General features: G+C 47.6%; 1 protein-coding gene and 1 long non-coding RNA gene across 2 annotated transcripts; both read left to right on the forward strand.

Moving 5' to 3' along the window:
* The first annotated feature begins 10,670 nt into the window (after positions 1-10,670).
* LOC127317058 (uncharacterized) lies at positions 10,671-12,786 on the forward strand. The gene has a single exon (XM_051347584.2). It carries the CDS (start codon positions 10,752-10,754, stop codon positions 12,642-12,644), a length of 1,893 nt encoding a protein of 630 aa, XP_051203544.1. The 5' UTR covers positions 10,671-10,751; the 3' UTR covers positions 12,645-12,786.
* A 701-nt stretch (positions 12,787-13,487) lies between these two features.
* LOC127317059 (uncharacterized) lies at positions 13,488-15,850 on the forward strand. The gene is made up of 3 exons (XR_007860779.2): positions 13,488-13,645; positions 13,742-13,874; positions 14,815-15,850. It is a non-coding gene; the product is annotated as an uncharacterized lncRNA (long non-coding RNA).
* The last annotated feature ends 542 nt before the right edge of the window (positions 15,851-16,392 follow it).

Consider the following 16,392-nt stretch of genomic DNA (forward strand, 5'->3'; position numbering starts at 1 on the left):
CCGGGGATGCAACATCATGTCCAACATGTTGGCTTTCTGTAGGAAAAACCTAATAGATCAAAAATCGAGTTCATGCCACTGGAAGATGTCATAGAGCATATGGAGAAGAGGAAGTACTGTTTCGAGTATGAGATTTCGAACTAAGGAGCTGCGGTGGGGAAGATGGAAAGGGAGCAGCTCCATTGCTCAAGCACAAGAGGTGAGAGTAGATGCTATCTAACATGCATTGGTTAACTTGCGCTGAGACGATGAAGAGGAAGGAGAAAACCATCAATGCCTTTTGATCCGTCCCATGCGTTCAACCAAATGAGATGAAGCACAAGGTAATTACCGGAGGATAGGAGAGGAACATTCCATCCAGGAACGGAAAAAATAAAAACATGAATACGTATCACTGTATTAGTTTTCTCAAAACAGGCATATCAAATCATCTCAGACCTTTGTGCAGCCAAAAGCGTGATGGTTTGAGCAGAGCAAGGATCAATTCTGGTCAAGCGTAAATGTATTAAATGTTGGAATCCTTTAAGCAGAGCAATAGGCAATTTACTCATCGGTTATAATTGTGGAGAGGAAAGATCATCACGCCTAGTCCATTTTGAGGTGACGTTCCATAGTTATAATCTGCTGAAAAAAGGAAAACCAAAATTAATGACATGGCAGGCTGCTGACATGGGAGGTTAGGATTGGTCAAGGATGTTTGATGAGGTGGATAGGCTCCATGTGAAGATAAATGGGATCACCTATTAAGAATAGAAAGATTTGTATTCTTTGGGCTACATGCCTACTAGGTAGTAGCTTGTTGCTTTTCTCTAGAACCATTCCTTTGTACAAACACACTTTTATAATTTATGAAAATATACACATTGGGGAAACCCTCTATTTAGACTCAAAGAAACAATTATTGATCACCCTTCTAATAAATCATGGGAAGATATGGTTAACCGCCACGAGACTTTGCTAAAAATGTGAACTTCCAGGGCGAGCAGTAGTCTAGGAAAAGGCCTAATTGGAAAATATTTCTTGATATAATCTCTTGCCAAATTCCGTCGGTATTTTCTAGTTTTCACAACCATTTACACAATAAAATATTATTCATAGTAGTTAGATCTAGAACATCAAGTCCTGCAAAATGTTTATGCAAGCATACATGCTCCTAATCTTTTTTTTTTTGTTATCCATCTCATGCCACCCCATTTTATTAAGTGTGCATCTATTTTCTTGATTATTCTTTTTGGGGCTTCAACGAAATAAGGCAAGTATGGAGGGATACCACTCAATCAAGCATTGGCAAGAATCACCATGTCTCTTGAGAATGGCATGGTCCCTTTCCATCCAAGCAGTTATTTTTTTTGCAAACTTCTCACACACTAGCCATATGTTGATATATTGCTAGTCTTTTTTCATCGACTAGCACGCTAGTATACTTCCTATGGAACTAAGCGGGATGCAAATGAAAATTTCACTATATTGATTCCCCTTATTACGGGCTTTTCCCACAAAGTAAATTTCACTATATTGATTCCCCTTATTACGGGCTTTTCCCACAAAGTAAATTTCACTCTTGTGAAAACTTACTTAAGACCAGAGATTTTCCCAAAGATACACAAAATAAACTTAATGTTTATAGCATTAACCAAGTTGTCATCAAGCGAAAGAATGATATCATATCACAGATCCCCAAATTCTTTAGCTTGCATCATTAAAATAGAGAAAATCCTAGTTGAATTCATCACATGGCTTTTCAAAATCAACTTTAAAAAGAATTCCTGACATTTTGTGATGATGAATCTCATGAATTGTTTCATGGAGGAGCACAATCCCTTCCATAACATATCTAACCTTTATAAATGCAATTTGAGTGTCCAAAATAACCTCATGAATCACCATCCCTAGTCTGTTTGATAAGAGCTTTCTTAGTATCGTAAAACTAAGATTCAACTAACAAATTGACCTGAATCTCTGAATTATTTCAGCATCAAGCGCCTTGGGAGTTGGGAATGATAGTAGTAACTTAATTGTTCGGTCTCTGTTGACTGCCAAAACCCACCGGCGGGCAGCGACGGTCAACACGGTAGAGCCGGGAACAACCTAGAGCTGCGGCTGGCTGAGGTCCCTCCGAGCGACGGCCCGCAAAGCACTTCTGGTCACACGTCCGATGCTGAGTGCAAGGGCGTGCCACCTGACCTATACCTGGTCAGGAAGGTGATGGAGATGCCTCGCTTAGTTTCCTGTATGGCATACACGTAAACATTAAATACGAGCCTCGATCGGCTCTCAGGTTATCCTGTGAATCGGCTCAAGGAGCCGATCCACCCATGATTCGTACGGGGTGCACGAATATATGGTGGTCCTGCTTGATCAAGATAAAGCTAATTAGATCTACGACGATTTAGGGTTTTCACCGCATAATCGGATCATCCTACTCCAGGTTGGGCCTCGCGGCCACGCACGGTGATCATAAGCCGATCCTAAACAAGGCCTAAAAACCAACACGAAGTTGATCCCCGGAACATCCTGTTTAGGACTAGCAAACGACACCCCACGTGCCGCTGGATCCTCCCCCCCTTTGTAAGGCCTAACTATTGCAGATATTAAACTAATCCTTGCAGAACAAGGAGCAATCGTAACGGATCAGATCTACTAAATAATGATCAAGCGGGGTGCCGCCCCCACACCTAAGATAGGTGTGAGGGCGGCTAGACATGCAAGGGTTGCACTACACGATAGCATGTTACGCGAAGAACTATGCTAACCCTAACACATCTATGATAACTACGTTGCTCGCCATCAACAAGGCTTCAGTACGAGCAACGCATGAACAACGTGGAGCTTGTGCTGCCTAGATCGCAAGATGCGATCTAGGCAGCATGTCGCTTACCGGTAGAAACCCTCGAGACGAAGGAGTTGGCGATGCGCCGAGATTGATTTGTTTGGGTGAACGTGTGTTGTTGTTTATTCCATAAACCCTAGATACATATTTATAGTCCAAGAGACTTTCTAACTTTAGACGTGCACCTAACCGTGCACGGGCAAAACTCTAACTAATCGACACGTAACCTAATATATTAGGGATACAAGGGCAAACTAGCCCAAACTCAGCATAACAGGCCGATTCACGTAATTCTTCCATGTATATTTCTTTAAGTCCATCTTGATCGCGGCCCACCTCTGACTCGGTCAAATTCTGGTGATAACACATGCCCCCCTGGTTTTGGAATTGGTAATTCCAAAATCACTCTGCTTTCCTTCGTCGGGTCATGTCGTGGCAGAACCGTTGCAGTATCCTTCATCATGATGCCTTGCCTTCTCAACTTCTCCGCGTGACCTGGCAGTTTTTTTTTAGGCACCACTTCCTCGGAAACTGCTGTGGCATTGAATTTCCACTATATCCCCTTTATTTAACCGCTATGAACAGTTCTCCCCTGCATCTCCTTCGCATTAGCACTCCAAAAGCCCTCCTGCGCCACCATGTCTTCTTCCTCCTCTGCTCCATCGGATCTTTCCAGCCAGTCCTCCCCTTCCCGTGAACCGACGCCAGAGCCGACCCAGGAGGAAGTCCACGCGGTGAACACCCGCCGCGCCATCGAAGCTGGAGAGGAGTCCAGCCACGACTTCTCCGTCTGGTCCGAGGACGATAAGTCCTTGACCGACGGGGAAGGCGACCTCCGCTTCCTCGCCGTCGGGGAAACGGAGGAGGAGAGCGATGACGATCGCTTCTCCTGCGACTTCACCTCTTCCGAGGAGGAGGAGGAGGAGCAGGAAGAGGAGGAGGATGACACCTCCTCCGACGAGCCGCCGGCCAAGCGGTTCTGCCCCTGGCCGGGCAACCTCAGCGACCGGCGGCGACGATGACGCCGACGAAGAAGATGAGGACAATGAGGGCCCGGTCGGCGGCCACTTGGAGCGATGACGAGCCCGTCGGGAGCAGCGCCGGCCGGCGGCGGCAGACGGCGACGACGAGGGCAGTGACGGCCCGTAGATAGGACCTCTAGTATAGGGCCAGTAGCAGTAGATGGGGCAATGTATCCCCTAGTATTTCCTTTTGAGAGCAATCAGCTCTTTATGTAAGAAATCTCGCCTATCAATGAAGAACTTTTCCCCAATTTGATTTTGCCGATTTCCTCTGAGTTTAATTTAGCCGATTCCCTCTTCTACTGTCCTTGCCGATTCGTCCCCTTTGCCAATGCGTAATGAGCCGATAGCAACGCATCGGTCCTTTGAAATTCACCCTTCCCTTCTTCAACTGATGATTTTCTAAATCTGGTGGACAATGTAGAATCTTCAGGAAAACCTTTGAATTCTTCCAACCAAACCCAATGGTCCTCTTCAATACTCATCATTTGTGAAGAAGGTTGCGATGCAAGATCAGCCGATGGTATCCCAATCGGCTCTTTGAACGGAGCAAAACAGAGCATCCACCAGGCCTGCTGCCCCCCGAGCCTTACTCGAGGCGAGAATGTCAGAGAGAATGCGCCAAAGCCGATCCCCTTTCTTCCTTAGACAGCCGATATACCCCTTCTGTCAACACGGCTGAATTAGTATCCTCCTGCGAAGAAGCCTTAGACAAGCCTTAGACTCCCGCGAAGAAGCAGAAGGCACCACCGCTGGCCTGGATTTGGTGGAGATTCGATAAACCTCGCATAATTCCACTAAAGTCGATGGCTGTGCATCGGCTGCTTCTCAATTCTAAAGTCGATGCCCTTGCATCGGCTGTCTAAATTTTTTTTTTTTACTGGCTGATTTTCTCCTATCGGCCCCCAATATTTCATTGCACACATGTCCTCCTGCGTCTGTTCCCATGTTCATCGTGTTTAAGTGCCCCCCGAGCCGAATCTGTCAGGGAATGGCAGATATCGGCTCTGTAATTCGCACGTCAGCTCCTGATAGGATCAAGGACGAACACAAGCAGAACATGTGGTGAGGATAATTTTGGCCGATTGCTGGGATCGGCCTCAATGATGATTGAAGCATTGACTGAAGGTTCTGTAATGTCCCTTCAAAGATTTTTGGGGCCGATCACAGGGATCAGCCTCGCCATGTTTGATCATCGCTTCGCTTCAGCTACATGGTCAGGCCAGTGGATAAAACCAGCTTAACCCTTCCCTTCGTCACGTCGATGCGCTCGCAGTCGTCCAAATTGATACTTGAGAGGGGTTCTTGGCCTGCTGCTTCCCATGCGTTCATGCCAGCCGTTGAAATTTCGGCTGAGTCATCGGCCTGGACGACCTCTACTTCATCTCCATCCCACTGTATTATGCATTGGTGCATCGTGGAGGGAATGCGGCGATTGGCGTGGATCCAATCTCTTCCTAGCGTAACAAACATAAGTGCTCGTGCTATCGACGATGAAGAACGTTGTAGGGATAGTTTTCCTTCCCACGGTCGGATCCACGTTCGAACACCTTGTGCATCGACGCTTGGCCGTTGAAATCGCTCAATGTCACGTTGGTCTTGATTAGATCTCGAGCTAGAGCGTCCCACCGACGTAGCATAGAGTACGGCATGATGTTGATCGCCGCTCCGGTGTCCACCAAAGATCTTATTTACAGGCCTCCCATCGATATATCCTCGCAAGTACGGGGCCTTCGGATATGTCCGTAGCTCTTTTCTCGTGGCTTCTCAAAGATAACCGGCCGTGGGCCGCGATCAAGTTGTGCCACGGGTACCTCGTCTAATCCTGGAGCACCGAACTCCGAAGGGAGGATGAACACCATGTTTGTACCACCGATGTTTCATCATCGGCTTTCCTTGCTTGGGGCGCCACTCCATTTTCCGTGGACGACCCTCTTCATCCAGGGTCCGCTGAACTTTGCAGCCCGAGGATCAGGGTCGTGCCTTCCTTAAAGTATGCAGGTATAACCTTTCGGCTTCCTCCAGGCCGCGCAATCGCTGAACCACTGCGCTTTTGTGAACGGCTGAGTCCGTCGGGCACCACCTTGGACGGTGGTACTGTCCTCTTCTTCTTCTTGTCCCTCGTCTTCGGAATCCTCGAGATCTGCCCACCGAGGGACTCGGCACGTTTGCTCGTGGCGGGAGAGGCCCTAAGCGTTCGAACACAGACACGTTGGCTGCCTCCTTCTTCTTGGTTGCATTCTGGGCAATTGCCGATTGTGGGCAATCGGCTCATTCTGAATCCCAGCAGTTGTCCGAAGAAGGGGCAGTCCCGGTGCTGGCGTTGTCATCTTGCTCCCTTGATCTTTCCGTGGCACGGCGCTCGTGCTCCTCCTCATCGCGATCATGCCGACGATGTCTTACGCTTCTCTAGCCGGACGATCTCCTTCATCATCATAGCCGGACCGTCGGCGTTGGTCATGCTTGACTTACATACTTGTTGAGGAGGTGATCGAGAGAGGGTCGCTGATATCTCATGTTCTTCACTTCTCCCTCCGTGACGTAGCGCTTGCCATCATGACGGAGCCGATCGCGTGGAGCGGCCTCCTCGTGTCCTTGCTACGAGAGCAGCTGCCCTCGTCTCCATCTTTGCCGAGTGGTTCCCAGGTCCTACCATGTTGATCTTTGAACGAGGATCTGGTGGCAACCTTCGTGGTAAGTGCACTCCACCATGTTTACGGCGGGAAAGGGCTGGGTGTCGACCTTCATGGCGTCTTGGTTGAAAATTAGTCGCCCTTTTTCTATCGCCGCTTGGATGTGCCGACGCCATACCACTGCGGTCGTTGGTGGCATGGGAGAAGCGAGTTGTGCCATTTGCGTATGGCTTTCCGTTCAGCTCTTGCACCGTGGGGAATTTGAGACCTTCAGGAATCGTCAATCGCTTCTCCTTGAGCAGGAGGTCGAAGATTTGCTCAGTCTTGGTCACGTCAAAATCAAATCCCTGGGTGGGCCTGGTGGCTTTACCCATTTGCGAGGACACGGGGTTCCTCCCGAGTCCATTCAGCCTTGCTACCTCTTGGTCTCCGCAGAACTTCGTCTTCCTCTCGCATCGACCAGGACTACCGCATGCTTGAACTTGTCTTGGTACAGGTCCAGGTGGCGCTGTTCATATGCCGATAGTTTCGAACCATGTGCGCCAAAGTGAGGGATAATCTGCTTGGGAGGCCATGTCCTTGAGCTGTGTTGCAAGGCACACTATCGCCAACTCGATCGCTTCTTTTTCGATTATACGAACCGAATAACATCGGTTCCTAAGATTCTGAAGCGGTTGGATGTATTCTCGTCACGGTTTCTCCGCGCTTCGACGTAGTTGTGCTAGATCGGCAATGCCAGACTCGGAAGCCTACGAATGGTACCGCATATGGAACTGTTCTTCCATTGCTTCCAAGTCCGGATGGAGTCCGGTGGAAAAGAGGTATACCATCCGAAAGCCGATCCCGTGAGGGATTGTGAGAAGAGCCTCACGCGTAGTTGATCCGACGAAGCCGGTCCTAGTTGCGCCAAATATCGGCCGACGTGCTCGATGGAGCTGGAACCATCGATCCATTGAATTTGGAGAAATCAGGGAGCCGATATTTAGGTGGCAGCGGGATCATCTCGTAGTCGTCGGGTACGGCTTGGAATAGCCGATTGCCCTCCTTTCGGCACCATGCCGAACTGGTCTCTCAAGTATAGTATGCGATCTGATCCGCTTGTGCTGGTTGCGAGTTGAACTCACGAAGATTCGCCGGGTGGCGTACTTAGCCAGCCATGTTTGCTTTTCCAGCTGCGAGCCAACCGCAGGAGCTGAGCTACGGAGGTTCGTCGGGGTGGCGTACTTAGTTAGCCACGTGCGCTTCTCAAGCTCTGTCGTGACGTTCCTCTTGTTTTCCCAGAAGTCCACGATGTTGTGGCCTGGTTTGTGAGTGCCCGGTTGCCACAATCCGGCACATACGATGCACGCGTACCCGTGAGGGATCTCCTTAGGCGCCTCGAGGCAAGAAGCGGTAGTCACTAGGGTCACCACCAATCTTGTAGACGACGAATGCCGGTGTAGCCGGCACTTCGGTGCTGCCAACGCATATGGCAGCGGTGGACGGGATCGGAGTGGCAACTCTCCTTGATGCGTCCCGAGAGCTGGTCCGACGGCGATGCGGGTGCCTCATGATCTCCTGGATCACGCGAAGAGCGACACGCTCCAACGTGTTGACCAGGTTCTCGAGTGACGGTGCGGCGAGTGAGCCACCAAGTAGTTGATCTCCTGCCGCGGGGACTGGTGCGTTCCTCCGACGGGGCAGAGAGGTCTATCCCATCGAGTGCACCTTGCGGTGAGAACCCTTCCATCGATGCCATGGGAACGGGTTCTTCCGAAAAGAGCCGATGAGGTCGGCCGAGGGTGACTTTGATCTCGTCATACCTCTTCTTGAGCTCGTCGGGCAGCTCCTCGTAGGTGATCGGCGTGCCGTCCGCCATCTCGGATGTAGATGGCGATGTGGTTGATGTAGAAGCTTGTCCCACCGGCGTGCCGTAATGTGTTGTTGCCAAAACCCACCGGCGGGCAGCGACGGTCAACACGGTAGAGCCGGGAACAACCTAGAGCTGCGGCCGGCTGAGGTCCCTCCGAGCGACGGCCCGCAAAGCACTTACTGGTCACACGTCCCGATCTTCGAGTGCAAGGGCGTGCCACCTGACCTATACAGTCGGGAAGGTGATGGAGATGCCTCGCTTAGTTTCTGCATGGCATACACGTAAACATTAAATACGAGCCTCGATCGGCTCTCGGGTTATCTGTGAATCGGCTCAAGGAGCCGATCCACCCATGATTCGTACGGGGTGCACGAATATATGGTGGTCCTGCTTGATCAAGATAAAGCTAATTAGATCTACGACGATTTAGGGTTTTCACCGCATAATCGGATCATCCTACTCCAGGTTGGGCCTCGCGGCCACGCACGGTGATCGTAAGCCGATCCTAAACAAGGCCTAAAAACCAACACGAAGTTGATCCCCGGAACATCCTGTTTAGGACTAGCAAACGACACCCCACGTGCCGCTGGATCCTCCCCCCTTTGTAAGGCCTAACTATTGCAGATATTAAACTAATCCTTGCAGAACAAGGAGCAATCGTAACGGATCAGATCTACTAAATAATGATCAAGCGGGGTGCCGCCCCCACACCTAAGATAGGTGTGAGGGCGGCTAGACATGCAAGGGTTGCACTACACGATAGCATGTTACGCGAAGAACTATGCTAACCCTAACACATCTATGATAACTACGTTGCTCGCCATCAACAAGGCTTCAGTACGAGCAACGCATGAACAACGTGGAGCTTGTGCTGCCTAGATCGCAAGATGCGATCTAGGCAGCATGTCGCTTACCGGTAGAAACCCTCGAGACGAAGGAGTTGGCGATGCGCCGAGATTGATTTGTTTGGGTGAACGTGTGTTGTTGTTTATTCCATAAACCCTAGATACATATTTATAGTTCAAGGGACTTTCTAACTTTAGACGTGCACCTAACCGTGCACGGGCAAAACTCTAACTAATCGACACGTAACCTAATATATTAGGGATACAAGGGCAAACTAGCCCAAACTCAGCATAACAGGCCGATTCACGTAATTCTTCCATGTATATTTCTTTAAGTCCATCTTGATCGCGGCCCACCTCTGACTCGGTCAAATTCTGGTGATAACAGTCTCCCAGTATAAAATTTTGTCATATGGAAGGCATCTAATCTCTCTTTAGGTAAAATTGATAATAGCCCATAAAACTTTATAAAATTTCATTGGCAAACCACGAGGGCTAGTTGCTTTAGTATACTTCAGATAAAAAACAACTTCTTTAAGTTCTTCCATTTGAAAAGGTTTTGTCAGGAAAGCTCCATCTCCTTCACTTAGTTGTACACGTCATATTACATCCAATCTCAAACTAGACACTTTCGTTTGACCAAGTAGCTATCGAGATCAGTGATTCCTCTCTATATAAGAACAAAAAATATAATTACAAGTTTCATTCGAACAGAGATTTGGTGCACATGGACACCAGTGCTGTTTTAACTTTTTTAAAGAAATCATATTTTTTGAGTCTCAAAAAATTCTGAAAATAAATCCATATATAGTCAATGTTGTATTCCGCAAACATGTAAAATATCAACTTCAAATACTTTATATTCCAATCTACACAAAAATGACAAAAGTGTAGATATGAGTAACCATTTTCAAATCTCCCAAACATATCATATTTTGTCATTTTTGTCTAGCACAAAATAAAACGAATTTCAGGTTAAGATTTTTGCATGATTGTAAGATGTATCATTGGCAATCCCAAAAATTATTTTCAGATTTTTTAGTAACTTGTACAAATACCTTTTATTTTTTTAAATGACGGGATGACTGGAGGTTGGGAGCCAAAAACACTTTCCGGTTTCAAAATGAATTTTGAAAACAATTATGGATGTTGTCAATGATATATCCTATAAGAACGCAAATCGCGATGCGAATTTTCTCTTATTAGTATGGGGTACACAAAAATGAAAATGTGATATTCTTTTGAGGTTTGAAAATATGCATTATTCGCAATAGTTTAGATCTACAATTTCATCATTTTGTGTAGCTCAAAATATAAATTATTTTAAATGGATAATTTTGCATGTTTGTGGGATGCATCACTGGCTGCATCCAGTTTTTCCAGAATTTTTTGAAAATTCAGAGATATAATTTTTCATTTTTAAATAACGGGATCAATGGAGCGTGTGAGCCAGAAATGCCCACTCTGTGTAAACCCTAGTGTGAGGGCAATGCTTGTGCCTCGCCGCCGCCGCCTCTTCCCCTAAACCCCCCGCCGCCGCCCACTCTCCGCCATGCTTCTCCACCCCCTATGCCCCCTCCTACCTCCCTACCACGCCTCCTCCCCAACCCGCCCTTCTACGCCGCCGCCGCCGCTCGCCGCTGCCACTCCGATCCCTTCGTCTCTTCATCCTCCGACGACGAATCCCCGCTCGCCGACGAGCTCTTCCCCGCCGCCGGTGCGCCCACCCTCCTCTCCGTCGCGCGCTCGCTCGCTACCTCCCCCAGCCCCTCCGTCTCCTCCGTCCTCGGCTTCCTCCGCCGCCTGCCCGCTGACGCCTCCCCGCACATCTTCCCCCACCTCATCGCCGCCCTCTCCCGCTCGCCCCGGCCCCTCCTCGCCCTCCACCTCTTCCTCCGCCCGCCCACACCCGCCGCCACCACTCACCACTCCTTCAACTCCGCCCTCGCCCGCTTCCCCCTGCCCCCGCACCTGCTCCCGCCCTTCTTCTCCCACTCCCTCCGCCGCTTCCCCCGCCTCGCCCCAACGCTCCTCTCCTTCAACCTCCTCCTCAAGTGCGTCTGCTCCTCTCTGGCCCCAACAAACCACCGCCTCTACCTCCAAGTCGCGTTGCGGGTTCTCCATCATAGCATCCCCAGGTGGAACCTCTCGCCGGATAAGTTCACCTACTCCACCGTCGTGTCTGCTCTCGCAGATGCAGGACATGTCGACGATGCCGTGGCGCTGGTGCACGAGATGGTGGTGGACGGGGTGGTGGCCGCCGAGGCATTTAATCCCGTGCTGAGCGCGATGCTGCGCGCCGGGGATGTTACAGGGGCCGCCAAACTGTTCTCGTTTATGCAGCTCAAGGGCTGCGCACCGTCGCCAGCCACATACAACGTGCTGCTGCATGGGTTGCTGGTCTGCGGCAAGGCCAGTGCGGCGATGGGGGTCATGAGGAGAATGGAGAGGGAGGGCGTGACGCCGGGTGTGATGACCTGTGGGGCAATTGTGGATGGACTAGTGAGGTGTGGAAGACTGGAGGATGCATGGAAGGTGACCGAGGAAATGGGGAGGAAGGGTCTTGTGCCTAATGAGTTTGTCTTCTCGCCTGTGATCACTGGGTTCTGCAAGTCAGGAGAGGTCGATCGGGCGTCTAGGGTGTGGGACGCAATGGTGGCGGGTGGGGTAACGCCGAATGTTGTTTTGTATTCGGCGATGATTGATGGCTTTGCCCGCTGTGGGAAGATGACCGAGGCCGAACTGTTATTTGAGGAGATGGCCGAGGCAAAATGCGTACCGAATATAGTCACTTACAGCTCCATGGTCCGGGGATATTTCCAAATCGGAGATTCATCGCAGGCTCTTTCTGTATGGGAGGAGATGCTAAGGGCTGGCTGCACACCGAATGCTGTTACCTATAGCATATTAATCAACGGATTGTGCAATGTAGGGAGATCAAAGGATGCTATGATGGTCTGGAAGCACATGCTTGGTCGTGGCTGCGCGCCTGATACGATTGCTTACACTTCAATGATCAAGGGCTTGTGTGTTTCTGGGATGTTGGATGGTGGTCTGAGGCTGTTCTATGACATGCTCGCAAGGGGCGATGCTGATCCAGATGTTATCTGTTATAATGTGCTGCTTGATGGCTTGCTCCGGGCCAAGGACCTTCCTCGGGCAATGGACTTGCTCAACCAGATGCTTGACAAAGGTTGTGATCCAGACACAGTTACTTGCAACACCTTCTTGCGCGAGATTGAGGTTGGACAGGGTAAAGGGAGGGAGTTCCTAGAGGGTCTAGTAGTCAGATTATGCAATAGAAAAAGGAATAAGGCAGCTGGAGAGGTCGTGATGGTGATGCTGGCTAAGTATATTGTGCCAGAGGCTGCCATTTTGGATATGGTGCTGAGAGGTGTTTGCAGGCGCAAGAGGGTTTCGAGAGTGATTGACAAATGTTGGGATGAGATTTGGAAGTTCTAAGGATATATTTTTTTATATGATTTCGCCATACCATAGAATCACACACTTGCTGGACTACAACTGTTGTACGTTGTAATATTGTGGCACTAACTCATTCATTCATATCAAAGATTTTGACACAATAAGTGATACCCATTATTCATTATGCTTGTTTTTTTGAGCATTTCAATCTTGAATCTCCATATATGCATGCCCATAAGCTCTGCATGAGAAAGATACACTTCTGGAGACCTTTATTAGTCTCATGTTTAATTTACTTTCTGTTGTCCTTGACCACAGTATAGTATTATGAACTAATGTCTATGACTACCTTAATATTTTGTTCTACACATGTTACCTACTCCTCTGATCCATAGTAAGTGTTGGTAATCTAGTACAACTTTGTACTAGAGTTGTACTAGATCACCGACACTTATTATGGATCGGGGGAGTAATAAAGATGAACTAGTTTTACGTTTACGTGTAACCATTATATAATGATATTCCTTTCACCATAGTAAAATCTGCAATCTCCTATAGATCTTCTACTACATACTTCTTAGGAAGGCAAGTAAATTATGTTACTTTCCTTTGGACATATAAATGGGATGGAGCGTGTGACCAATGGCAGAAATGGCAGCAAATATGTCTCCTTGGATATTTTTGCTGGAGAAGCATATTTGGTATTGCTGGATTTCTGGGTGCTTGAATTGCCAATATAATCCTTTTTTGAATGATATTGCTTATTGCCTCTTCTCCTTGAGAAGGTATGTTCTGTTTTTAACTGCATATGCTTACTATTTGAAGTGTGGATTCAATTGCGCTACATTCATCTTGAGATTCTTTTTCTTTGACAGAGTTCTCCATTATTTCTGGTGTTTCACAGCAAATAGCTTTTTGATCATTCATCTGTTATATGCTGGGTAGAGTTTATTTAATGAAGCAAAAGCATTTTCAAGAAGATGTGTTATAGAGATTGTTCCTGCCTGTTTGACATTATGAATGAAGGATAATTCCTTGAGGTACCTTTGCAATTTTTTTCTCTATGAACATGATATCATTGTTTTTCTTACTCAGGGTGTACATGATGCCATTGTGGTGCATTAAATGGGTTTCAGGCGGTGATGTCAAGTTGTCAACTGGTGATTCTTATAGACAATTCATGATGAGAACACCTCAGGGATATATCAGCCTGCAGGTCTATAGCATTCTAGACATAACACATTCATGCCAGCAGTCACATAGCAATAGGTAATTGTATGTTTCTTACTGACTTAAAGAGGTCTACTATCTTATTAGCTGCTGAAAGTACATTTCGATAGCTCGGCATTTGTTTACCATGTAGTTCAGCATTATTGGACCTATGAGACATGTTCTTTTCCATGATGTTCAGATTTACTTAATAATCTCAAAGTTCTAGTGAAACAACTGCATATACGCAACACTTGTTTTGGGGAGGCAATGTGTCAGTTTGTTATCATTTTAGATGTAAAAACTTATATGATATGTTTCAGTGAGTCTGCAGTTTAACAAGACAGTTGTCGTGGATGCTACCAATCTTTTATATCTAAATAGACGCCCCGACAAACTATCTTTCCTCGACTCTCATGCTTCCACGTCATCCCACTTAGCCTCAGCTATTTGCAACCATCTGATCAACTTCAGGCCGAGTGACTCAAGTTTCATTGTTTGAGTTCGTACGTCCGTTTCTGCTGCTCTCCCACAAAGCCATGTCTCTTGTCCTCCTTCCATTGCATGTTCTCCATGTATGCCTTATGCCCTCCTCTACTTCACCTGCACCATTTTTTTCCCTTGTCTCTTTTTGCCCTCTACGAGACAACCACTCAGCCCACCATCAATGGCTGCTATTTAACGCCTTCAAAGGTCAGATTAGTTTTCTACTCCATCACAAAGCTTCTTTCTCTACATGAATTATCTTTAACTAAGATTACAACAGCAATTACTTTTTATTTTCTCTTCCTATACTCATGTCTGTTGATCTCTTGACCTACCTCCCCTTCTTATCTTCCTTCCGCTTTGGCAGTTCTATGCTTGCTTGCTAGGTGCTTGATGGAATTCCTAGACATAGGTTCGCGAAAGAGCCGATGCAAATAATCTAGATGAGTGTTGTACTGAACTGAGGAGATTCACGTGCTGATTAAGCTTACTGCATACTCTTTCGTTCCTACAGGTAGGTTGCCAGTTAGTAGGGTGGTGTTCTGGGAGTTAGCAAATGGAATTTGTGGGATGATTTCTCCTACCAATATATCGACGCTGCTATTTTGCTGCTTACCAATTGAAGCTAAATAGACACTCAAGAAATGGTATGTTGTGCCTGATTTAGGAGTATTGGCGCTATTTCTTCTATGATTACTGAACTATTGGCCTGCCGAGGGCATCTTTTCGACAATATTAGCCAGCATAGTATGTGACATGTTAGCTTTATTTACCTCAGTGTTCCTTCTTCAGTTCTTCATCATTGGCAAATTTTATTAAATGGACATGTTTTCTTCACCATGTCATCTGCAGTACATTACAAAGTGTATGTATTGATGAATGATTAGCTTCTGTTCACCTAACTCCCTGTGTACGCCAAAGGTATGGCCATCTGAACTGATGCTGTTTCATTTCAGTAGTAGTATGTTATATACAAGTTCACTCAACTCTCAGATTGTTGTTGTGATTTGATTTTGTTCCCTGTGCATACTATATATGGATGGTGCTTGAAAAAGGGCATCAAGTTGACATGAATCTGCTCCCATCTTATGTTCTGATGAATCTGGTAAGTGGTGTCTATGATCTACCTTTTTAAATGAGAAATGTTGATTCAAGCAGGGTCTATATCTGTTGTGATGTCGTAGTAGACATGCTAGATGTTTGACAAAATTTCTTTTACCTACCAAATGATGAATAAGTCATTGTATTCTGGTCTTTGTGGAGCTGCTACTGCACATGGTTCTTGTGAAGGACTGCAGCACACACATGGTCCTTTGTGAAGGACTGGCTGTTAGGATAGGATAGCATTCCTGATCTTTAACTGTTTTTAGAGGCATCAAGGACTGGTAGTTAGCAGCTTTTAGACTAGCATATTCTGGCTGGCTAGCAGCTATAAATCTGTACCACCGTGCCCTCAGTTTGGCATGGCATTGTGTGAGAAATAAACCAACGAAAATTGCTCCAACTCTCCTAGTGTCATCCCCTTCTTCATGAAAGTGATGCTAGAGATACTAACAAGTGGTATCGGATCAAGGTTGTCTTGCAGCCTGAGCATTTCCTGCTCCTCCCCTTCACAGGGAAGGGAGCAGCCCCAGCCAGTAGCAGCCTCAACTGCCCCTGGTTAGAGCATCTCCACCGGCGCGCCCCATATAGTCGCCGCCAGGGGCGCCGGCACTGCCGTATGGGGGTCGCCGACTATTTGGGGATGTTGCTCCCACACCGGCGCTCCCCATACGCCAGCCCCGATAGAATTTCAATGTTGGAATGACATTTAAAACCGAAATTCATACGAATTTATACAAAAGTAACTCGAATTTAAACCTAAATAACACTTACACTTAATCCTAATCTAGTGGCAGTCGGTTGGAGCGCGTGAAGGGCCTATCTCGTCGTCGTTCTTCGCCTTTGCCGCCTGCGTCCGTGCCTGCCTCTCGTCGCAGGAGCTTGCCGGCGGTGCTGTCTCCGCGCTGCCAGCCTGTGCCGAGAAGCCTCGTTCTCGGCGCGCCTCGCTTGCTCGCGGGCGAACGCCTCGTAGTGTCGATGAGCGTTCAGC

Source organism: Lolium perenne, chromosome 7 (genome assembly GCF_019359855.2).
Source record: "Lolium perenne isolate Kyuss_39 chromosome 7, Kyuss_2.0, whole genome shotgun sequence".
NCBI classification, from domain to species: domain Eukaryota; kingdom Viridiplantae; phylum Streptophyta; class Magnoliopsida; order Poales; family Poaceae; genus Lolium; species Lolium perenne.